Source organism: Neomonachus schauinslandi, chromosome 1 (genome assembly GCF_002201575.2).
Source record: "Neomonachus schauinslandi chromosome 1, ASM220157v2, whole genome shotgun sequence".
Lineage (NCBI taxonomy): Eukaryota > Metazoa > Chordata > Mammalia > Carnivora > Phocidae > Neomonachus > Neomonachus schauinslandi.
In genome coordinates this window covers 195975512-195999110 of record NC_058403.1, presented here as the reverse complement: position 1 = coordinate 195999110, position 23599 = coordinate 195975512, and the positions used below count along the sequence as shown (strand labels likewise).

Genomic DNA, 23599 nt, shown 5'->3' with positions numbered 1-23599 from the left:
AGTGGAGAGACCAGGAACAAGGGCCACTGGAGGTGCCTGAAGTGTGTGGGAGAGGTTTCAGACCAGTGATGGACATGGGGCTGGTAATTAGGGGAGAAGCTGGGCTGGAGATGACAGAGTGGGGTTCTGAGCCCCTATAGTGGGAGGGAGGCATGTGAATGGAGTGGCAAGCAGAGGCCTAGCCATAGCCCTGGGGCCCCCATGAAGCCAGAGAGGGGGCAGCCGGGAGGGGTGGAGCGGGGATTGCTGGACACTCTGGGAAGAAGTGTCAATTTGAGGGAGTGACTATCTGGTGGAATTGTGCAAGGACCGCACAGCCTGGCCTGGGACTGGGGGAGGACATGCCTCCCCGTGGCCCCTGTCCTGCCCTGCTTCCATTGATTAGGGTCTGTGTCTGCCCACCTCTGGTGAGCCTGGCCTCCAAGGGGCTGACAGGTTCTCCCTGTTGCCCGGCAACTGCAAGAGCTGTTGGCTGTTGCTAGGAGCCAGCAGGGGAGGCCCAAGGAGGGAGGATCAGTTCTCAAATGTGGGGCGGGGCTGGTGGGGGAAGAGGCTGGCCTTAAAGCTGGGTTTGTAGCCTATGTGTGGACAGGCTATGTGCACCCATTTTATAGTATGTTCTGTGGATTTGAGACATGTTGGAAGCTGGGCCTATATCTGGATGAACAGTGCATATCTCTGAGTGTCTGTGTCCCTGGATGGCCATTATATGTTTTCATCATGTTTGCTGCATGCTTGTGGCAGGGCCTGCCTGAGCTTTGGCTCCAGGCAGGAGAGAACCCTGGAGGAAGCCTTGGAGGACTTACAGGCCAATGGCTCCTCAACAAGGGAGCCATTCAGATAGGGATCCACAGACCCTCCAGGGAGAGCAGACAGCCTGAGGATTTGGAGCTGAAACAAGATGTGTGGCAGGGCGGTAAGGAGGGAGTCTATGCGAACAGGGGGCTGCGGGTGGCCAGCTCCCTCCCTGGCTTTGTGGACCTTCCTTGTCTTTGGGCTGAGGCCTCCTCGCCTCATGGCATTGGGGCCACACAGGACATCTTTCTCGGTAGCCCTTGGTAGAACCTGTCATTGGAGGTCCATCGGAGGTCAGGGCTGTGGGCTCTTCCTGAAGAGGATCAGAAAGACTGCAATATTCTGCTAGAAATGCTGCTGCCTCCACTCCACCTTTGCCCAGCCATAGGGTTGCAGCCACTGTCCAGTGGGGACAGGCCATAGAATCATGGCCACTTAATGTTTCCAGAGGTCAGATGGACCTCTACTTCTCTCTCTCTCTCTCTCTCGACCTGGTTGCCATGGCCCAGTTTGGAGTCCACGATGACTTCGTGCAGGAGGGTGCCTCCTAGATCGGTGAAGGATGTTTAAAGCCTTGGGTGACAAGAGAGGGCACCCCGGCTGAGGGAGACAGCCTGGGCAAAGGTGTAGGGGTGGCAGTAGACATTTTTTTAAACTGCAACTCAAGAGAGAAGGGGCCAAACTCGCCGTAAGACAGAGAAAGACTCCGGGGCTCTGTAGATCCTGAAACAAGTTTATTGGGTTCATTAACTTTAACGAGACGAAGACACGCCTCCTCCACCCAGCTAGCCCAACTTGCTTAAAGCTCGAGGGTTGGTTTCTGCTCAGCCAGCGAGGTGCCTCGGAACCCCACCCTCCGGCTACAAGATCCGCCCGCCCCCGCCGTCGGGCAGCCGAGCTCCATGCGCTCTGCATCCAATCGGAGCCCGGCCCCGCCTGCAGCTCGCCCGGAGCCCAATCCCTCTGGGCTTGGCTCCACTCCTGCTCCTATTCCTCGGCGTGGCTCCGCCTCCAGCCCGGGCCCGAGTCTGGGCTGAACCTAACTTCTAGTCCGCTCCGCCCTCCAGCCAATCACCGGCCCCGGATCTCCTATGGCCCCGCCTTCGGGCCCGCCCCGGCCCAGTCCCGGGCCTAGCCTGCTCCGGCCCCACCCTCGGCCCGCCCCGCCGTCGGTGCGCGGCGGCCGGGAAGGCACCGCCCGCAGACGCTCGGAACTGCCGACCCGAGAGCTACCCGTAGAGGGCCAGCGGCGGGAGCGGAGTGGGTCGGGCGGGGCCGAGCCGGGCCGGGGGCCGTGTGGGGGCCGGGCGGCGGCCGGGCCGGCGGACGGCGGGATGGGCTGCACCGTGAGTGCCGAGGACAAGGCGGCGGCCGAGCGCTCCAAGATGATCGACAAGAACCTGCGGGAAGACGGCGAGAAGGCGGCGCGGGAGGTGAAGTTGCTGCTTTTGGGTGAGGCCGCGCCCTGCGCTGGGACCCCCGATTCCCCGCCCGAATCCCCAGACAAGGACTTTGACCTCCAGACTGAGGACCTTGAACTCCCGGACTCAGCCTGGACCCCCCACACCTGGACTTGAACTCCCAGACCCCGCCTGGCCAGGACACCCAAATAATGGTTCAAAACTCTGTGTTGGCCTAGACCTCTGATCCGTAGCCCAGACTCTAGGTTAGACCCTCAGCTCGTCGCAGACTCCAAACCCCCAGATCCAGAACCCTGCTTGACCATTCACCCTTGCTGACCAACCTCACAGACCTTCAGAGTCCCTGCCTTGTCCTTCCATCCTTCCCTAGACTTTACTCAAAGCCCCAGAACCCCACTTGGTCCCCACCCTTAGGCACCACCTGTTTCCCCCACCTGCTCCTCTTGTTCCTTTCGGGCATGAATATCCCTGGGGCCCCTGCCAGGCCCCCACCCACTCCCTCCTTCCCGCTCTGTGCCCCATCCCTACTCTGAACCCTGTATCCTCCACCTGTGCACCCTGACACCAGGGTACCTCTCAAGTGGAAACTGTGGTTGCTCATGAGCCCTCTCTCCAGCCGGAACCCCCAAACCTTTAGAGATCCCTGCTCCCTCTATCTGGCCCACCTGGTCCCTCTCTGTACACAGTACTCCTCAGACCCTCTGCTCCTCCTCCCTAAGTCCTCTCCCACACTTTGGCCTACCTCTGATTCCCCCCACCCTTCCTGCACCGGGTGGGCCCGGCCGGGAGGAGGGGGCCCAGACTGAGGGGCTGGACTGAGGCTCCACTGGTTGCGCTGGGGGAGGGAGCCAGGCCTCCAGCCTCCCAGGGAGATTCCGCCGGCTGGCTGTTTCCCAGTTTCTAAGCCCCATCTGGGCCAGTGAGGGGGGCGTCTGGGGAGTAGGAGGGAGTGTGAGTGTGGAGGAGTTTGGGTTGCGGCGCCTCCAAGGCCAGGGAAGATGGTGGCTGCTTGAGGGGTGGGGGGAAGTGGAAGTGGTGAGACAGCCGACATATTGGTGCCCCGGCCGGCGGGCGGGCCAAGGAGATGTGCTGACGGGTGCTGGTCTTCCCGCACCCTTTCTGGGCCGAAAGGCCACGGACTTGGCCTCTGGGAGTGGGGGGGGGGGCTGTCAGATCGTGAGGCCCTGTGAGGGGGAAGGGGTGGACCAGCTAGATGAGGACTTGGGGGCCAGCTGGAGTTGGGGGGCATCTGAGGTGGACTTTTGCAAAGACTGTGGGCCTGGTAGTTGTCCCCGTCCAGCCTCCACTGGGAGCAGGTGTGGTGCCTGGTGGCTGCCTGATTCAGGGGCTTGGGGTGGGGGGAGAGATGCCCTCGCAGCAGCGTCGGGGCCTGGACAGTGTATGGGGGGGGTGTGGCCCCTCAGCCTCAGAGCCGCGGTGGGGTCCCCAGGCCGTGAAAAGCAGAGCTTTCCTTGCTGGGTGCCTGGCCGAGGGGCAGTGTGTCTTCCATCTGAGCCCATCTGTTGACTGTCCCTGGGGGCCTGGCCTCAGGGGCACAGCCCAGAGGTTTCAAAATGGCATCCGTTCCGCCGCCGCTGCGGGTAGGAAGAGAAGGGGCGGGAAGGGGCGGCGGCCCAGCCTCCTGGGCTGTTTTGCGTTGGGCGCTTGCCTCTTCCTGTCTTTACTGCGAGTGCGGCAGCACCAGTGAGTGGGTGTCGCCAAGGTGGAGGGCCCGTTGCTGATGCCCGCTGGGCCTGGGTAGGGTGCCTCCGCCGTCTCCTGGTGCCCACCCTGAGGCCGCTGGCTGGCCCCTTCCCAGGCCGATCGGCTGAGGAGATGGGCGACTGGGCCATAGGGCCGGGCTACAGAGGACTCCTGGCCCTCTGTGTCCCAAACCCCATTCCACTAGTCTTGCTCCTTGGAGCTCAGCTCAGGTTTTGGGCCTGGCAACCCTTCCCACACTGGGCTGGCAGCAGCCAGGGGTGCAGGGTCTGGCTCAGCATTTTCTAGGCTGGGGAGTCCATCTCAGCATCCTGCTCCTCTGGCCTTTGCTTCCTCTGTTGAATGGGCTTCCTGGGTTTGGGCCAGAGGAGTGCTGGGCCCAGGATGGGGAGAACAGGGAGGTCCCTGTTGGGGGTAGGGGATGGGAGCTAAGACCCCGCAGACGGTGTACCGCAAGGGGCTGAGAGACCTACCTCTGCCTGAAATCGGGGACCCAAGGCTGCATGGGTAAGGGTCCTGGCTGGCCATCCCTTTCCCATCCAGGTATACAGGGAGGTGTTGGGAGCCCAGCTGGGGCAGCTTCAGAGTGCTGGGCGCCTGTCCCACGTAGCGGGAGGAACTCTGTCCAGGCAACGGGCCTCTTCGGTTGGGCAATTTGCCAGCCTTCCCTTTCAGCCAGAACCACGCCTGCTGCCCCACCCGCATACTGGCTCCTTGCCCTCCTGGGTAGCCCTGCTGGCGGATGGGCACCGAGGGCAGAGGCAGATGGGGTACACACCAGTGAGGGTGTTTTTCCTGGTAGCTTGCTGCTGATACCAGCCCTACTTCAGGGACACCCCCCCACCGCCACCTAGTTCAACCTGACTGACCAACAATCCCCAGGTGGAATTTAGGGCCTTGGGCTGGGCACTTAAGGGAAAGGAAGAGTGTGTGTTTGGGGGATGTCTCTGATTTGGGATGGGCTTGTGTGGGCAGCCTCCAGAGAAAGGAGAGACTTTCCCTGGTGGGTTCCATGAAGGCTTCAGGGTATAAATAATAGGCCTTCTCTCTTGTCCCTGGGACTTTGCATCTACTCACCTAGATTGGCATGCATTTCCCTTCTTTCCATCTAACTCACTGCTACTTGATTGTTCTTCAAGACTCTGCTCGGGGACCACCTCCCAGGATCCTTCCTTGATAGCTCCCCTTCTCAGAGGCTGCTGAAGCACCTCCTCTGGCTCGTGGTGCTAGAGCTTCCCCCATCAGAGCATCATATTTGCCTGGGTGACTGCTGCCTTTCCTTGACACTACAGGGGCAGGCTGTGTCCTGTTTGTTTCTGAGCCTTCTGTAAGGCCAAGCATGGAGCCTGGCACCTATTGAATGCTTCTTGTCTGTTTGTTGAATGAAGGAAGTGTTACTAGTCTGAACTCAGTCTTGGGGACGGGTGGGTAGATGAAGGAGTAAGATGGCGGTCACCGAACCTGACGTATTGTGGGCAGGTGGCAAGGGCTCAGTGTCGGGCCAGTGACGGGGATTGGTGGCGGATAGCGAGGGAGAAGTTCTTCAGGCTGTTTCTTCTTCAACTCCCCACCTGCCCGCTGGCTCCTCAGAGACAGCCCTCATCCCACCCTGTGCAGAACTTTTGCTGATGAGTCCATAGCCTGTCACAGGGCAGAGCACGTAGGGCCTCCAGCCGTTCCTAGCAGAGTGGCGTGGCATGCTTCCTTGCAGCGCAGGCCGTCTGGGGACTGCTGCAGGCCTGCTATCTTCGCTGCTCCAGGAGAGCGGGTCTAGCTCTCAGGGCTGGGACTGCCCCACAGCCCTGGGGCTCAGGCCAGAGCAATGCTGCAGGAGTTCTTGGCCTGGCCAGGCAGGGACTGCACATACAAGGGCTCAATTAGGTTTACCAAAAGAAAAAGAAGGGAGTTTTGTGGTCTCTGTCCTGTCTGTGTCTCTAACAAATGGCCTGGCATTCAGTAGGTGCCTATTAAGCATGTATGGAAAGAATGACACTCTATAGAGCGCATCCATGAACGGGGGTAAGTAATTCTGGGGCCGTTGCTTGGCGCTTGGTCTAGCTGGAAAAAGGGTAGCCTGGGATCCTGGTTGGCTGGGTAATGGGAAGAGACTGAATAGAGTGTGTGTGTGGGGGGGGGGGGGGGGGTCCTCTGGGTGGCTTTGAAAAATGAGCAGCATTTGCCAGGGGGTAGGTATGGGGCCGAGGGACCAACTCAGCGAGGGCACTGAGGCCGGAAGGCCTGGCCTGGGGGAGGAAGGCTCACCTCGTTGGACTAGCTCTTGGGGTCACACAGACGTGGGTTCCAATCCCAGCTCCACCTGGTGCATTCGCTGGGAAACGCAGAGACAGATGAATGAACTCCTGTAGGCGTTCTGTTCCCCATCCGGAACCTGGGAACGGGGCACCTGCCTGCAGCCACAGGTGGGGGACAGTGCCCCAGAGCCTGGAGGTGTGAAAACAGGTGAGGGAGCCCCTCATGCCTCCTGGAGAGTTTGGTGGGGAAGGCTCTCCCAGCGTCCAGGCTGCCTGGCCCCAGGATGGAGGCCCCGGGGGAACTCCCTCCCTTGCCCTCAGGCAGCTGCTCGCAGCAAGGAGGGGAACCGAGGTGTGTAGACAATTGGTGCCAGCCAGAGTGACAGACTGTCCTGGGGACCATAAGCCCAACCTCTGGGGACTGAGCGGCCTTCCTGGGGGCCTAAGGCTGGGGGTGTGGCTGGGCTCTAGGCACCAGGTGGGCTGGTACCCAGGCCGGCCTCCCGCCTCCCCAATCTCCCCACAGCCTCCGGGGTCCCGGCTGGAGCTCATTAGCACTTGAATGGGGGGCGGGGTAGCTTGGGCCTCCCGTCTCTCCTTCCCACCCCTCCCCCAGGCTGGGCGAGGCTTTGTCTTCCCGAGCAGCCACACTGGGGCTCCCACGCTGGGAAATGAGCAAGGGTCTAAGCCATTTCTGACCCCCTGTGCCTGCGTCCTGCCCAGTCCCGCTGGGCCCAGCCCCTGCCCCTAGTGTTGGTGCAGCCAACAGGAGGGACCTCTAGATAGGAGTGGGACTGGGTCCTTCAGGGGATACCCTGGGCCAGGAGACTGGGTGAACCGGGGTGGCTTTGCAAAAGAAGTGACGCTGGCACTCAGCTGAGGGCGTCCCAGGAGGGTGGGGGTGGAGAACCCCAGACAGGGCAGAGCAGGTGGCAAGGAGAGAGGGAATGAGCTGCCTCCAGAGCTGGAGGTGGAAGTCAGGCCAGCTGGGGAGCACAGGTTTCCATGCCAGGCCCCGAGGCAGCACCGAGCCGCGCACTGTGCTGAGTTGGAGCCTAGTCAGCCGGAGGGGGGCTGGCATGGTCTGGGACCCCTTCAGGCCTGGGTGGCTTCTCGGGGGTTGGCCCTGGGCTGGCCTGAGCTGCAGGGTCACTGGGTAGCATCATTGGTGTCCTAGGCCTGCAGACTGTTGCCCAGCAAGTGACAGCAGGTTAGGGGTGGGGCCTGACCCCCTGCCGGGGCGGTCACTACGCCTCCAGCACTGCAGGGGCTTATACTTGGGGTGGCTTGGGCCAAGGTGGCCGGGCACAGTGGTCTCTCTTGGTCTCTGTCTCTAAAAGCCACCCATTCTTTTGGCAGGAACGGGATGGAAGATGCTTTGTCCACATAAGCTTTGTCCACTGAGGGACTGGGGCCTCGCCCCATCACACCCCCAGCAGAGGATGAGATGGTCTGACCCGGAGCCTGAGTGCTGCCTCCCCAAAACCCCTCTGTGCTTTGGGAGGCAGCTCTGGGCGGATGAGGCCAGGGCCCAGGCCAGCATCCGTCCTGTCTTCACAATATCTTGGGGCAGGAGTCCCAATCTAGGAGTACATTGAGGGGGCAGGGGTCATCAGGTTCCGGCTGGGCCACAGCTCATGGGCCCTGCCTAAGGACACATTTCAAGGTGCCCTGACGAGGGCAGAGGACTAAGCCCTTTGATGGCGGCCCTGGTACCTCAGGCAGGACTCTCAGGCAGCCCTTCTCTCAGCCACAAGTGCAGGGTGGGACCCCTCTGCCCAGCTCCATGCAACCCCTCTAACCTGGAGCTCTTGTTCTGACTATACCCCAACCCCATCCTCACGCTCACGCCCATGCTGCTTCTTGGAGCTGTGTTCAGCTGTGTGGTTTGGGAGAAATAATCTCCTTGGAATCACCCAACAGTTGCTGGGTCCGGTTGGGTCACGGTGTTGGCCTTCTGCACGCATTTCCAAGGCTTGGCAGCGAGTGCCAGGTCAGTTTGAAACAAAGCCTAAAGGTGGGATTGTCTAAAGCTTGTTGAGAAGGCTTGGAGGATTCTGGGGTACAAGCCTGCTCGGCCTCAAAATATGGGGGGGCTGTCGATGGCAGCACCCACTGTGCCCTGGACGGGAGGAGGGGCAGTGAAGTCTGCATGGCAGGGCTGGGCCTGGGGAAGTGGTGTCCACACCGGAGGAAAAGGAGGAAGCAGCTGGGGGAGGAGGGGCCCAAAAGAGGAAGAAGCTAGAGGACTGCTCCTGCCCTTTGCTGGGGTGGGGGTGTGAGCCCTGTCAACTGGGGGGCCTGGAAGCTGAACCCCACCTGCCCAGACTCATCTCTCTATAGCCCTAAGGGCCACCGCTGGTAGTCACCAGGTCGGCGTCACTCCAGGCAACTCTGTCCCTTGTCCCACCTCAGCAACTATTGGGCCCCGGATCTCAGAAAAGGTGGTGCCTTTGAGAAGGATTCCAGGCCCCTCCTTCGACCACAGGAAGTGGTGGCTGGGAGAGGGACGGCAGCAGGGTGGGGGGGGCGGCTAGCAGGAAAGCAGAGGGCTGCTCTTATATTCCCGAGTGGCCATTGCCCTGCGAAGCCGGAAGGCCGGCTACAGGCAGAGATGAATGCCCGGAAATGGAGCAGCAGCCCCGGGATTAGCTCACTCTGGGTTTCCCCGGCTGGGGAGCGGACAGAGGGGCCCTTGGTCCAGCCTAAGGATCCCCCTCCCCCCCGCCACTACCACCTGCTGGGCCTGGGGGTGCCATCACTGGGCCTCAGTTTCCCCTCGGTGATAGCAGCCTCTGTCTCTGATTGAACTGTGACTGTTATGTAGGACTGGACTCTTCACGGTCTTACCATACTTAACCCTGTGAGGCTGGGACTGACATCATTCTATCCATTTCACTGATGGGGAAACAGGCTTGGAGATATTACATGACTTACCCAATAAGTGGAGACACCAAGGTATGACCAGATAGTGACTGAGCACTTGTCCACAACTGCTTTCGTCCGTCAGGAGTGTGTGTCCAACTGGCAAGAACTGGTCAGTCCAGACAAGAGGCGGATCCTGTGGGTCCACGTGTTTTCTACTTACACTTGTGGACCTGTCTCGGGGCGGGGGGGGGGGCTCGATTCCTCTTTTCGGAGATTCTTTGAGTCTGCCTGCCCTGGAGGTTGGGGACCCAAGAGTCTGTTCATGAATCTTTTTCCTGCTGTGTGGCCACGGGGTGACTTTATCCGAATGCAGCTGCCCATCTTCCCCCCGCCCCCGGCCCATGTTCCCTCACAGAAAGACTCAGGTCATAATTCGGCCACTGAGTACTTCACTTGTCTCCTAACACTATGCTCGTCCCTCCCATAACCCCCAGGCTCAGGAGGACCGAGAGGAGGCCTGAGGAAGGGTCAGAGGCTGTCAAAGTCCAGGGTGGGGGCCCCTGAGTCTGGGAGTTGTCCAGATGAGGAGAAGGAAAGAGCCTTCCCGCAGAGGGCCCCCACTAAGAGCGAAGGCTGTGGTGGGCTGTCTGCAGCGCTGTGCAGCAGCCGAATGTGTCCGCAGTGTGGGCTGATAACAACATGCTGGGTGAGGAGGCGGGTCCCCATGCTCCTCAGCCTGGGAATCCGAGTTGTGTGGCCTTGCCTTCCCCCATGGAGGCTCCTGGGGCTTGTGCTCTGTGTTATCAGGACAGGCCGTAGGGGGCTGAGGAGCCTGAGAGAGACTTCAGGACAGCTCGGGTAGATGCTTCAAGGCCTGCTGGGCCATGAGGCCACGCACGAAGCAGAGAACATGCGTCCTCGCGGTCACTCAAGACCTTGGGTCCCAGAAAGCCCACTCCCCGCCTTCTTCACTGTGTGACCTCAGGCTGTCCTTTTCCCTCTCTGTACGGGGCGCTGGGACCTGTGACGTCATGACTCTCAGCAAGGCCCCATGGCTTATGGGCACAGAGACAAGCTGTGTGCTTGGGCTGGACCTTGGGGCGGTTTTGGGTGAGTGTGAGGATCCGAGGGAGGCTGCTCAGGGCAGGCTTTGAGTTTGGCACACTCCCTGGAGGGGTACATTTCATAGATGGGAACACTGAGGCCTGGGGGCTGGGCATCTCACCCAGGGCCCACCACAACGAACCCGAAGAGAGATGGGGGGACTCAGATTCTTGGAAAACAGCAAAGGGATTCCTTCAACAAAGAAGCATCCAGGAAGAGTGTGTCCAATAGCCTGGCTCCTGTAGAGAGTGAGACCTGTAGCTAAAGGGCCTCCTCCCCTCCAAGCTGGCCTGCCTTACCCAGTGCCTCGGTTTCCCTCTATCCAGTGGGCAGGGCCACAGAACAGGGGACACAGCCCTGTCCCGGGAAGCCCTCTCCGTGTCTGGTAGGCCCCGAGGCCACTCCCTTACACAGAGAGCTCTGACTTGGGAGTAGTAGGCCGGATCTTGGTTGCTAATGCTTCCCTGGTGGGGGCATCATGAAGGCCTGGAAGCCCCGGAGGCCGCCCAAGTGGCAGATAACTGGAGAGAGGGAGCTTCCAGGTTTATTAGGGCATCTGGGGGAAGCAAGGCCACACTTGTGGGTGGGGATGTCGCAGCCCCCATCCAAGACTCATGTCCCTGCCCCCCACAGTGCCAGACCCTTACTGAGCGCCTTGGAAGGAGTAAGGGGACCAAAGAAAAGCACCTGGAGGAAGGAAGAGACGCCAGGGGCGGGGCTTGGAGGGCCTTTGTCTGGCGGACCCCTTCCCCTCCCCCTCTCTCCCATCTCCATTGTTCCCCGGTGTGCGGGGTCTCCGCCGGCGGAGGGCCTCCCAGGCCTGGGAGAGGGCCTCGAGTGAGGGTCCAGGCACCTCCCCCAGCTGCCCCTAGCCTAGGCTGCTTTTCAGAAGCAAAGGTTCCCCGGCACTGCCCAGCCCCCACCTCCTCCACCGTCTCTGGCTGCTGGGCTCCCCCTGGCGGTGGCGCGGCCTGGGGGCCTGAGGCTGCAGGGGAGGGGCCAGAGCCAAGGGGCCCGGAACCACGGGCTGGGCCAGAGACGTGGCACCTTCCTGGGATGAGAGTGGGAGGTGGTGCCCGGGCTGCCTTTGGGGTAGGCTTCCCAAGGGTCATCCCCACCTTCTCCCTGTGCCCCACTCGGGCTGGCTGGGGGGTGGCCGTGGGGGCGGGCCTGGTACTGTGGGTTGGAGCTGGGCTGCAGCCCAAGTCTACCCTGTGGTCCCAGCCCCGCTGCGCATGAGAATCTCTGCCCTCGGGCCGCCACGTCAGCTGGCTGCTCTCCCTAGCCCCATGTGTTAGAGCGGAGCCCACCAGCGCAGCCTTCTGAGCGCATGGAGTCAGGGAGCAGCATCTGCCGCCAGGCTCGGGGGCTGAGGGAGGCTCCAGCTATGGACGAGTCCTGGCCTATGTGGAAGGGGAGTGACGAACTCAGAGCCAGCAGCCCGCAGAGGCCCGAGTGGCTCTGACTGCTGTCCCAGGGTCCACAAGTCCCCTCCGGGAGCAGCGATGCTGAGCCAGCCTGTAGGCCACTGGTCACTGCCCTCCACTGTGCCTCAGCTGAAAGCCTCAGAAACTCTCCTTCCGATGAGATGGCCTCAGCAGGCCACTCTGCAGGCTGTGGTTACAGTGAGCTCTGCAGTATGGTCCTCGTAGGCTGCAGGAAATGAAAGGTTTGGGGACATCTGTGATCTTCCATAGAGTAGAAACATAGCGATAACTTCTATATGAGTGTTTGCCGTGTGCTGGGCACTGTGAGGAGCGCTTTGTGTCAAATTGTCCCCTCCGTGTCCTGTTTCACGGATGGGGTACCAGAGCAAGGGCAGGAAGGGGATGAGGCCCTTGGAGACAGCAGGAAGGATCAGGGTGGGCACCAGGGCTGTGGGAGGTCTGGACCTCCCTCTGGGAGAGGATCTGAGAGTGCGAGATAGGCCAGCTGGCCACTCGAGGCTTGGCAGCCCCTGCAGAAGGGAAACTGAGGCCAGAGAGGACAACAGCAGCGTGTCAGGGCCTCCCAGCAGGGCAAAGCCTTGTCCGGGACGTAGAGGGTCCAAGACCGACAGACAGCAGTGACCTGATGCTGGGGCTGGAAGTCGGCATCAGGCAACAGGCCCCGCGGTCCTGTCTCTGCTGCAGCGGCCCGCCGGCCTTGTTCCTTGTTCAGGCAGGTGGAGCTGTGCCGGCTCCCTTCCCCCTCCGTTCCCTCCTCCGTTGGGGCCCGGCACTCCCAGAGTGGAAGCAGATGTTCTAATGCAGAGCAGACCCCGTCGCCAGCACATCATGGCAATTACTGCCTGTCTGCTGGGGGTCCAGCAGCTGCGCCCTGGGGCAAGGGCTGCTGAGGTTTCTTCTTGGTGGGAAGAGGTATGGCCCAATGGGAACACCGAAGCCATCCTAGGGAGCCTCTGTGGGCCCCTCTGATCTCACCCAGCTGGAGAAGGGAGCGCCTGGTGGGGTCCTCTGTGGGCGGGAGACTCCTGCCGCCTTCTATCGGAAGCACCTTGGCAGCAGTCCAGGGCCAGCCAGTGAAGCCCCCTCCTCTGAGGGGAAGGTGCAGCTGGGTGGGAGGAGCCGGGTACCCAGGATCAGCAGGGTACAAGCAAACTCGGAGCCCAGTACTAGCTTATCTGATCGGGGAGCACTGCCAGGCCCTGATGGGATAGGGCCCCGGGGGAGGGAATGAGGAGGGGGGCTGGGACCCACAGCTCGTGGGGCACCTAGCCCCACCTGTTCCACCCTCTCACCGCCTCTGCCCCTGCTCCCTGGTCCGTGTGTTGAGGCTGCTCCTGGGCCATGCCTCTGCTTCTGTCCTGTGTCCCCCACAGCTTCCTGCCTGGCCACCGGCACCACACCTTTGTCCTGCCGCTCACTTCTTTCTGCTTGAGCCACAGCTGCTGGGAGGACAAAGGGACTGCCCTGAGTCCAGAGATGGGGGTTCCCTGATTTGGGTTTGTCCACCTGTCAGACGGGGGCAGAGAATGCCCTCCTAATCCTCAAAGTGGGAGAGGAAGGGAGCCTGAGGCTCGAAGCGGGTAGGAAAGTGGACCCCCAGTCGGCTGGGGCAGGGAGCAAGTGTTCTGGCACCAGCCTGGTCACCCAGGTACTGCCCACGTCTGGGCCTGCCAGGTCTGCTTTTGCTAGGAAAATCAGATGCAAAGCCAGAGTGCTGTTATCCCTATCTCTGGGCAGGGCCACGGAATGCCACAGCACTTTGCCAAGAGAGTGGTCAAAAGGCCAGACAGGGGAACTGGTGCCTCAGGTGGACACACAAGAGGGGACGCCTCCCCAGAATCTCAGGTCTCCTGTGTCCCGGACAGTTGCCCGCTCTGAGTCTAGGTTTGCCTGGCTGGGGCCCGCGTGATTGATCTGACCCATCACTCCACATCCTTGGCCTCTGTTCCCCCACTGGGCTGAGACCCCTGATTCCTGAGTCTTCCTCTGCCTCAGGAGGTCACCTGGCCCCTGTGGTTTGCCCATCCGGTGCGGCCCTCCCTGGCCCTGGAGGACGGGCCTCCATGATTGGGCATCACTCTCGGGCCTTCCTAGGCCCTCTCCCCAGGTCTCCACTCAGCAGGCATGGGATGTCAGTGTGGGGGACCCTGGCTGTTCCTCTGCCATGCGCAGCCCAATGGGGAAGTGGGAGTACTGCCATTTGACCAAGCCCATGTCCAGGGGAATGCACCAGGACGGGTGCTTCTAGTGCTCAGGGGTTGAACTGATTGAGGGGCTTGCTGCTTCAGCACCACCCCCAACCTGCCCAGAGACTGCACGTTTGTCCCCCCTCCCCCCAACTAGTCCCCTATCCTGGGAAGCAGGCCTGGGACGGTCAGAAGCCCAGTGATCCCCGGCAGTCCGGTGGCATTTGTGAGGAGAGCCCAGACCCTTCTTCTCAGGGAGGCCACTGCGTTGTGGACATACCCAGGCCTGCCCCTGTGAGGGCCACAGCTGTGCCTCAGTTTCTCCGGGTAAAATGTGGATCTGGGGTGGGAGGTAGGGTAAATGGAGGTGGGCAAGGGCCTTGGCGGGGACAGGGTGGGGGTGCTCTCCTACTGACTGGAGGGCACTGCAGAGATTCAGAGCAACATCTGCCTAGGAAGGCAGGGAGGGAGTGAACCCAGTGACAGGTGCAGTCGGGGCCTGAGGACAGTGTGGTCCAGCTGCAGTAAAGGGCTCTTAGGGCAGCTCTAGGAGGCCAGCAAGGTGGGCCACCTACAGAGGGGATTGGGACCACGGTGACATCTGCCTCTCTCTGTTTCCTCATTTGCTAGGTGGGATTGCTGGGAGATGAAATTACTTAGTTGGCGCGGTAGGCTTCGAATAGCATCTGACCCATAGAGGGCGCTGTTTGTGGCTTTGCTCTTATGATTGTTGCTGACACTATTCTTGCTGCTCACGATAGTGTGTGTGTTAGCCCCTCATCCTCTGAGGTTTTCTTGATCTACTCTGAGGGATGTGGGAGCCAGAGTCTCCAAGCGTAACCGCCCCACAGACCCCACCATCTGCCCCGCTGAGTTGCTCGGAGGGACTGACCTGCCACATTGATCAAGAGGGTTGGGACACATGGAAATGGGGCATGGGGCCCGTGTGCCCAGCAGAGAAAACTGCATGGGTAAATGCCTGGCGTTGGCAAGAGGCAGAGCCTGGCAGGTGCAGGTGTGACTGGCAGTGATGGGGAGGGAAGAGAGGGAACAGTCTGGGCAAGCGCTGGGAGTGAAAGCTGGCCCCACTGAGATGTGTTCTACTTGGAGTTTAGAACAGTGAAAGGAGGAGATGAGGTCCTGCCCCCACCCCCGCCGTCCCCCAGCCAGGGAGATAGGGCAGCCCTCCTGGTCTTCACACTTCCCTGCAAACTCCCTGGGGGATGTTGGTTTCTGGGCTGTACCCCTTGAGATCTGGCTTTCTGTGTCTAGGATGGGACCTGGGAATCTGCTTTTTTCTTTCTTAAAAACAAAACAAAACAAAAAACCACCCTCCCAGGGCTTCCTGCAGCATCTGAGCCATATTTTGAGAAAGGCTGGGCAGGCCAGGCGTCATAGTCCTATGCGTCTCCCTGCCCATCTGAATCCTGGTTGCACAATCTTGGGCCAGGACTACTTTTCTGAGCCTCAGTGTCCTTGTCTTTGTAAAATGGGAACAGAAACAATATGTTTGTGGGGCTCATATGACTGTCATGGGAAAGAGTACCAGCAAATCCCTCGGCACCGGCCAAAGAGAATACAGAATGGGCCTCTGCCAGACTGGGAAGCATCATGCATCAGTCCAGGGGTGTGTGCGTGTGAGTCTGTGTTGGCCATGCCGCGTGTCTCCCAAGTGCTGGTCTACATCTGCTGAGGGTAGACTTGGGCCATGCCTGGGAGGCAGGACTATGACACTGTGCCCCAGCCCAGGCCCCTCGGTGGCTCAGAGTGTGAGGAGAAGAGGGACTGTACCCTGCTGGAGTGTGCGGGGCTCCTTCCTGTCAGCTCTGCCCAGGTGCCATGTTGGCGAGCCTGCCTGCCTGAGAATGACAGGGAGACTCCTGAGGGCTGGCGGTCGGCAGTGGGGGTCGGGGGCTGCCGTGGTGGGCTGTGGAAGCTCGTGGGAAGCAAAGGCTTGGGGTGAGTCCCCCAGGGGTGCAGGCGGTCTGGGTTGCCTTGAGCACTGTGGCCCTGCTAGCTGCACCCTGGGTAACCCTGCTGCCCACCAGGCCCCCACTGCCTCCGTCTCCTGGTGCAGTTGATGGGCAGGGTGAGTTCTGCCTCCAGGGCTGCAGGCGGCTGGGCCACTGGCTGCTTGTCCGTGTGGCCCCGCTGGGGCTGCTCCCTGACCGCCTGTACCCTCTATTCCAGGTGCTGGGGAGTCAGGGAAGAGCACCATTGTCAAGCAGATGAAGTAAGTGCAGTGTGTGAGAAGCAGCTGCCAAACCCTGATTTCCCCTCTTCTTCCTCTGGGTCTCTGCTGCCCCCCCTGAGTAATGGCCCAGCCTGTCTCCGCCACACCCAGGACCTTGCCAGAGGCAGTCATCCATCCTCAGGTTCCAGGGGGTGGGGGGGGGGGTGGTTCCTCCTCTCTGTAGGAGGTCCCGCAGGCCCCAGCAGCCCCAGGAGGCCGTGTGTGGTCCTTTGCCCTCTGAGCCCTAACTCCTGACCCCTGGCTGCCAGGATCATCCACGAGGACGGCTACTCAGAAGAGGAATGCCGGCAGTACCGGGCGGTCGTCTACAGCAACACCATCCAGTCCATCATGGCCATTGTCAAAGCCATGGGCAATCTGCAGATTGACTTTGCTGACCCCTCCCGAGCGGTATGTCCTCCCCTCCACCCCCGCCTGCCTCCCTAAAGGCCTCAGGGCAAGCCTTGTCCTACGGAACCTGGGAATATCCAAGCCCAGGCCCCATTCTGGAAGCCTCCCTGCCTCGGCCAGGTAGGGTGGGGGTGTGCTCCTGTGACTGGCTGACCCTCCGCCCCCCCGTGCCCAGGATGATGCCCGGCAGCTGTTTGCCCTGTCCTGCACCGCTGAGGAGCAGGGCGTGCTCCCTGAGGATCTGTCTGGCGTCATCCGGAGGCTCTGGGCCGACCACGGTGTGCAGGCCTGCTTTGGCCGCTCTCGGGAGTACCAGCTCAACGACTCCGCGGCCTAGTGAGTACCCCACGGGGCTGGGCGGGGTGAGGGGGTGCTGGACCGCCGGCGGGAGTGGAGGGCTTGAGCACTCTCAGGAAGACACTGCCAGTCTCTGTTTACGAAGGTGATGATTGTCAACCAAGGCCTTGGCGGTTTTTGCCTTGAGGTGGAGGGCGTGGTAGTGAAAGCCAGGAGGAGGGACAGGCAGGGCTGCTGTCCCCCAGGACCAATTGAGTCTAATCTGTCCTTAGATATAATCGTCCTAAAGGACATTTGCTGCCACCTGTGCCAAGCCCTGGGCAAGGCTTGAGGGACCCAGGGATGAGTGGAGCAGACAAGTCCCCAAGCAGTGACTACCCACGGTGTCCGTGTCATGGTGGGGGACTGCCTCAGCCAAGTTCTGAGCAAGAGATGGGCAGGGGAGGAACAGGACAAGCTCAGGGGCGGGGGGGGGGGGGGGGGGGGGGCACAGCATGTGCACAGTCCTGGAGGGAGCAGTGCTGGCTACAGATATTCACACTGGCTGGAGAGGAAGACACAAGGGGAAGAGACTGGGAGGGGCCAGATCTGCGTGCAGCTTGGAGCCCAAGACTCGGCTGGGGAATCAAGGGGGTTCCGGGAGTTGTCCAGAGGCCCAGCCCCCAGGGTCATGCTCTGAACTCCTTCCCTGAGCTGCCTGCCACGTGCCAGGCCTGGTGCAGGGGGCTGAGCCCCCGTGGAGAACAGGACAGGTCGGTGGCCAGTGTTGATGGCCGGGGAGCTGTAGGAGACGTGCACAGCCCTTTTGGGCTAGGACACCCAAAGAGGCAGGGTGCCTGTGCTCAGACCTGAGCTCTCCCACCTCCGCTTAAGCCAGCCCCTCAGCAGCACCTTTCCCTCCCGCCGCCCATCCAGGCCTGAGGCGGAGGCGGGCCCTGCCTGGCCCTGAGCCCTGAGCCCTGAGCCCTGCCCCAGTCACACGGACTGACTCCCTCTCCTTGCAGGGGCCTGAATACCTCAGGAGCTGCAGAATCACAGCCAAACACAGTGGGGCCTCTGGACCTCAGCGCACCCCCACCCCCAGAGGTCCCAGGGGCTCAGCGCCAGCAGAGCTTATAGGTCCTAGAGGCAGGCAGGGCTGGGCCCTCCCAACCATTACCACCTCAGTGTCCAGGGCATTCACGGAGGTGGGGATGGGGCCACCTTCTGGGCCATTGCCCCCTCCTTCACCACGCCGTTCTTCATTCCCCATTCAGCACCCACTGTGTGTCCAGCTCTGGTCTGGGTGTGGGGATTCAGCAGCGACACAGGTCCCGCTCTCCTAGGCCATGACAAGCTCACCCCGGCTGGGGGTGGGGTGGGGAGCAGATTGGAACGCTACAGGGAACAGGAGGACCCCACCCCCTCTTCACAGCAGTCCTTCAAGGCTGCTGGCGGGTGGTGGGTCCCTGTGGTGAGCCCTGCTGGGGAGAAGGGAGAGCCTGGTGTGGAACCCCCCAGGAGACCTCTAGGCAGGAGCTTCTCAGTAGGCGACAGGGTGCAGTAAGCAGGTCACAGCACATGCGTCATGGGCCCTTGTGGTCCTTCCTGTTTTTCTGTTCTGTCCCTGCGTCTCTGAGGTCATTTCCCGCTGGCCCCAGCAGGCCTGCGCCAGGAGTGAGACCTCAGCACTGGGCAGCGGCTCGGAGGACCCAGTCCCCAGGGCACAGCAAGGATATTGAGGCAGACGGCAGAGCTAGTCCCAGGGCCTGGCAGGGGCAGTGTTGATACTAATCAAGGGAGCTGGTAATGAGGAGCCCCGGGACTCCTGCCAAACAGGTGTCCGTGCCCTCCCCCCGAGGAGCCCAAATTTTATTGGGCACTGGGCAAAGAGCCCATTGAGCCTGGGAGGCCCCGACCTGTCCAGCCCCGCGTCGAGGGGCATGCCGGGCCGCTCCGCAGCGGGTGCCGTGGTTGTGCTGATTAGCATCCCGAATCCCTCCCTGAAGGACGCGTTGGCCCCCTCCCACCCTCCTCGGTTTGCAGCTCCACCAGCCTAGATCCTGTCCGAGGCAGGCCTGACTCAGACCTGGGTGCTAGGGCTTGGCTGGCCAGGCACAGAGCTGCACCTCCTCTAGGCCCATTCCCCGGGCAGGAGGCGGGGGATTCTGGTCCAGTTTTTCCTCATCTGAGCAATGACTGTAACGAAGGCAAGGGTTGAAGAGGCAAGGGCTTTGTCTGAGAAATGAGGGGAGGGGAGGCATAGGGGGCCTGGGTGAGCTGGCCCGGGGTCCAGGTGAAGAGGCCTCATGCCGGCCCCCACTGACCCACTGCCCCCACCTCTAGCTACCTGAATGACCTGGAGCGCATCGCACAGAGTGACTACATCCCCACACAGCAGGACGTGCTACGGACCCGTGTGAAGACCACGGGCATTGTGGAGACGCACTTCACCTTCAAGGACCTACACTTCAAGTGAGCCGGCATGTGGGCAGGGTGGAAGGGCGGGACTTGCCAGTCTTTGGGGCAACAGACGCGGGTAGGGGGGATCCTCACTCCAAGGCCCGCTAATGGCTCTGCTGGGTGGGAGGAGGGGCCGTTCCAGGAGTTCCAAGCCCCGCTCTGAGGTTTCTCGAGGCTGCATGGTTGCCAGTGGCTCGGCTCCCCTGCTACCCACCCCCACCCCACCCCACCCCCGCCGTGCGGCTGCATCCTGCCCTGCTGACCAGCCCCGGCCCTGCCCGTGCGGATGCGCTCTGGCCCAGAACCAGGCGTAAGGCACGCAGGTGTGGGGGATGCTGTGAAGACAGCTGCCCCCCTCTGAGCGGGCGTCTGTGCTCAGCCAACCTGTGAACCGGGGACCCTCTCTGGGAAGTACCTTTTCTGGAGCTAAGGCAACCCCGTGTCTGCAGGATGTTTGATGTGGGCGGTCAGCGGTCTGAACGGAAGAAGTGGATCCACTGCTTTGAGGGCGTCACTGCCATCATCTTCTGCGTAGCCTTGAGCGCCTACGACCTGGTGCTAGCCGAGGACGAGGAGATGGTGAGAGGCTGAGAGGCCGCTGGGGGGGCGTGGGGGCGGGGGGCAGGGGCAGGTGCTGACCGCGCTGTCCTGCCCCCAGAACCGCATGCATGAGAGCATGAAGCTGTTTGACAGTATCTGCAACAACAAGTGGTTCACAGACACGTCCATCATCCTCTTCCTCAACAAGAAGGACCTGTTTGAGGAGAAGATCACACACAGCCCCCTGACCATCTGCTTCCCTGAGTACACAGGTGTGGGGACTGGGCCTCTGGGGAGGAGCTGGTGGTGACCAGGTGGTGCACAGGCGCCCCCCACTGGACAGAAGGGTAACTGCAGGACACTCACGCAGGAGCTGGGGCCTCGCTTAGGCTTCTGGGCTTGGGCCTGCGCGCAGGGCACGTGCCCCTTACATGTGCACACTCAGGAGCCCCTCTTTATACACTCAGGCACGCATGTACACGCACATCGTCACCCTTTGCACACGTGCACACGTTATATGCTTGTCTGTGCACGTGCGCAGAACCTTGTCGTTCATGCCTGTCGCGCAGGTGGCCAAGTCCTCACCATCTTGTCTCCCACAGGGGCCAACAAGTACGACGAGGCAGCCAGCTACATCCAGAGCAAGTTCGAGGACCTGAACAAGCGCAAGGATACCAAGGAGATCTACACGCACTTCACGTGCGCCACCGACACCAAGAACGTGCAGTTCGTGTTTGATGCCGTCACTGACGTCATCATCAAGAACAACCTGAAGGACTGCGGCCTCTTCTGAGGGGCAGCGGGGCCTGGCAGGATGGTGAGCGGGGGTGGAACAGAGCGGAGCCATCGAGCCCAGGGAAGGGACCACTGGGGGCCGGGGAGGGTGGAGGTGGGGAGCCTGGGAGCACAGGATGGTAGGTCAGGAGGACGACTGAATGAGGGGCACGAGCACACAGACAGGCCTGGCAGTGGTCCAGACAGCAGAAGCCCCCGGCCGTGCGCCTGGAGGGAACGGAAGGGCTGTCCTGGCCTCCCTTGGAGAAAGCTCACTTCCTCGCTGCCCCCCCTCCAAGCCACTGGCCTGGCCTGAAGGAGGCTGGCTGACAGAGGCCCCAGCCACCTGACACTCAGTGTGACCGGCTCTGTGCTCAGCCCTGCAGTCTTTCCCTCAGACCTATCTGAGGGTCCTGGGCTGACGATGGCCCCACCGGCCCTGGGGGAGATGGGGAAGATTCTGCCAGTGCCATAGACTCCCCTCCCTCACGTCACCCTCCCTCACGTAACCCAGCAACAGACCCTGGCTCCTGGGCAGCCACTGTGTCCCTGGTAACAGGTGAATGAGAAAAAGGAGAGGGTCATTGTCTAGGGGGGTGGGAGGAGAGGCACACCCCGGCTGCCTCCCGACCCATGCCCTGACTGTCCCCCACCTCCAGGGCCACCGCTGACTCTGCTTCCCCCAGCTCCTGAGGAAGATGGGGGCAAGAGGACCACGCTCCCTGCCTGCCCCCCCCCCCCCGGGCTGCTTTTCCCCTCTTTCCTCTCTGTTCTTGGCTCCCCTGTCCCCTCCCTCAGTTCCAGGGACTCAGGGGAGGAACTGCCACAGGCCTCCCTGTTTAAAGCCGGCCCTTGTCCTAGGTGCCGGAAATGGCTGCGATACCCCCTTCCCGGGCATCTGTTCTGGTTTTAACCATTGTCTTATTCTGTGATGGGGAGGGGAGCACATGCTGAGTCTCCCAAGGCCTGTGTCTGGAGGGGCACTCACTTCTCCAGCCTGGGACCCCTGGCTTCGCTCAACACCAGCCCCTGACCCAGCCCAAGTCCAAATGTTTACAGGGAGCCTCCTGCCCATCCCACCCCCTCCAGCCGCTTGGAGGCCCCAAAGGAAAAAGCACAAGAAGCGTGAGACGCCACCGTTCCTGGAGACTACAGCCCACCTGCTCATTCTCGTAGCTTTTTAAAAAAATGAAAGTAAAGGAAAAAAAAAAAAAGACAAAACTGCAAACCTAGAAAACTTTTTAGAGAAAAACTATTTAAAACTGTCAAATCCTGACCAGTGCCCACCCAGCCCCCTTCCAGTGATTCCGTGCCTTGAGTGTGTCTGCGTGTTTACACCCATCCTCGGCTGGCTACCCCACCTCCCCCGTGTGGGCGGCACTCCTGCCCTGCCCTGCCCTGCCCTCCACAGAATTGGGTTCCAAGGGCTGATCCGGACAACTGCCAACATCACCGAGGGCCCCATCCCAGTGGCCCTGGGCCCTGGCTCCATTAACCTAAATGTAGCTCTTTAGTGCGCTAACCTAGGAACCGCCGCTGCCTGCTGAGGGCCTCGCCCCTCATGCCCTTGCCCCAGGCCCGGGTCCTTCAGCGTTGAACACTTCCTTGCTTTTTTCACATGTTTTATGGAATTGTTCACCTGGTTTGAAATAATAAAATGTAGAAAGAAAAAATACCAAGTACTGCTCGGTCCTCTTCTGTCCTGGGGCCAGAGACCCAGACTAAGCTGCACCAAGGTGACAGTGACCTGAACCAGAGTCCTCATTTGTGGCAGGGCCCTGGCCGCTCGGCTCTCCACGTCCTCCTCAGGCCCTGTACGCGGCACCTCGGTTTTCCCGCGTGGTTGTCATTTTACCTCCTGGGGCCTGTACGTGCCCCGCTCTCCTTCCAGCCCCTGGGCGGCCTGGGGTCTGTGGCAGTCTTCAAGCCTTACTGCAGCAGCCGGGCAAATTTCTTTGGGAGCCGTTCCTCTAAGGGGTTCCTCTCTATTGGGAGCATGAGAGGTGTCCAGTGAGTAGTGCAGGAGGAGAATGTGACTTCTGACCTCCCAGGCCCGGGGCTCAGAGACCGGGAGTTGCCGAGTCCCTCGTACACCCTCCCCTCTCCCAGTCTGAGGTGTTGCCCAGATCCTTACTCAGGGTTGGGCTTCTTGGGGTTGACAAAACAAAGTTGGGGACTGTAGGGGCCTGAGGCATGTTTAGAAGGGTCTCTGCCCCAGAGGTCCCCCTCCAAACCTGGGGGGGGGGGGCGGGGAGAGACAGGTAGGTGGCCACGCTTCAGTGTGTCCATAGCCATAGGCCAAGTGGCCCTGGAGGGCGGCAGGGCTCTGGGTGCATTGGGACAAGGGCCCCAGAAATGCGGAAACTTCTGTGAGGCTATGGGAAGTGCACGCACGTCGCTGGAGAAGGCAGTGGCAGATGACAAAACGGCGGGACGCGGGGTGGGGGGGGTGCCTGTGGGGTGAGCCCTGAGCGCCTGGGAAGGCGCCTGGACTTTGTCCCGGTGGCAGCGACCGCGGGCAGCTGAGCCCACGGAAAAGGGCTCGGCGGGGCGGGGCTCGGGAGCGAGCTCCCCCCCGCCTTCAGCCGCCAGGGGGCGCCGCAGTCCGTGCCCGGCCCAGCCGGGCTGGTCACGGACGCTGACGTCAGCCGGTCCTGCGGAGGCCGCGGGGCACAAAGGCAGCTTTGTGGGGCAGCGACGGCTCCGCGCCCGCGGCGGGACAAAGCGGCCCGGGCCGGGGTCGGCGCCGCGGAGGCGGGGAAGGCGGAGGGTGGGAGGGTGGGGCCGGGCACCCAGGACCCCGCCTCCGCACACCTGCCAGTCCCCGCGCGGCCTCAGGGCCCCGAGTGTTTGGCAAGAGATGAGAGGCTGTGGCCGCCGAATCGGAAGGAGATCAACGTCCCCCAGCCTCCGCTGCCGCCCCAGTACCTCGGGCCTTTCCTGCTACCGCTGCCTCCGAGACTGAGGGCTGAGGGCCGGCTGACGAGGAGAACAGGATCCCGCGCCCAACCCAGGATCCCTGCCTTCCTTCGGCGGTCAGGCCTGGACCCCGCTGAGCCTCAGATATGCGGGCGGGGCGGGAGCTCCGGGGGGAGCCCCCGCCCCC

At 61.6% G+C, this 23599-nt stretch overlaps 1 protein-coding gene across 1 annotated transcript; it reads left to right on the top strand.

The window, feature by feature from the left end:
- The first annotated feature begins 1984 nt into the window (after positions 1–1984).
- GNAI2 (G protein subunit alpha i2) lies at positions 1985–22172 on the top strand. Its single transcript, XM_021686868.2, has 9 exons — positions 1985–2247; positions 15987–16029; positions 16299–16440; positions 16616–16776; positions 19063–19191; positions 19629–19758; positions 19838–19991; positions 20322–20536; positions 21153–22172. Exons 1-8 carry the CDS (start codon positions 2130–2132, stop codon positions 20510–20512), a joined length of 1068 nt encoding a protein of 355 aa, XP_021542543.1. The 5' UTR covers positions 1985–2129; the 3' UTR covers positions 20513–20536; positions 21153–22172.
- The last annotated feature ends 1427 nt before the right edge of the window (positions 22173–23599 follow it).

Excerpts from the sequence above, each read along its gene's own strand:
- GNAI2 (XM_021686868.2), top strand. The coding sequence starts at position 2,130 with ATGGGCTGCACCGTGAGTGCCGAGGACAAGGCGGCGGCCGAGCGCTCC. Across the intron at positions 16,441-16,615 it reads TTGCTGACCCCTCCCGAGCG|GATGATGCCCGGCAGCTGTT; the intron begins GTATGTCCTCCC and ends CCCCGTGCCCAG. Across the intron at positions 16,777-19,062 it reads CTCAACGACTCCGCGGCCTA|CTACCTGAATGACCTGGAGC; the intron begins GTGAGTACCCCA and ends CCCCACCTCTAG.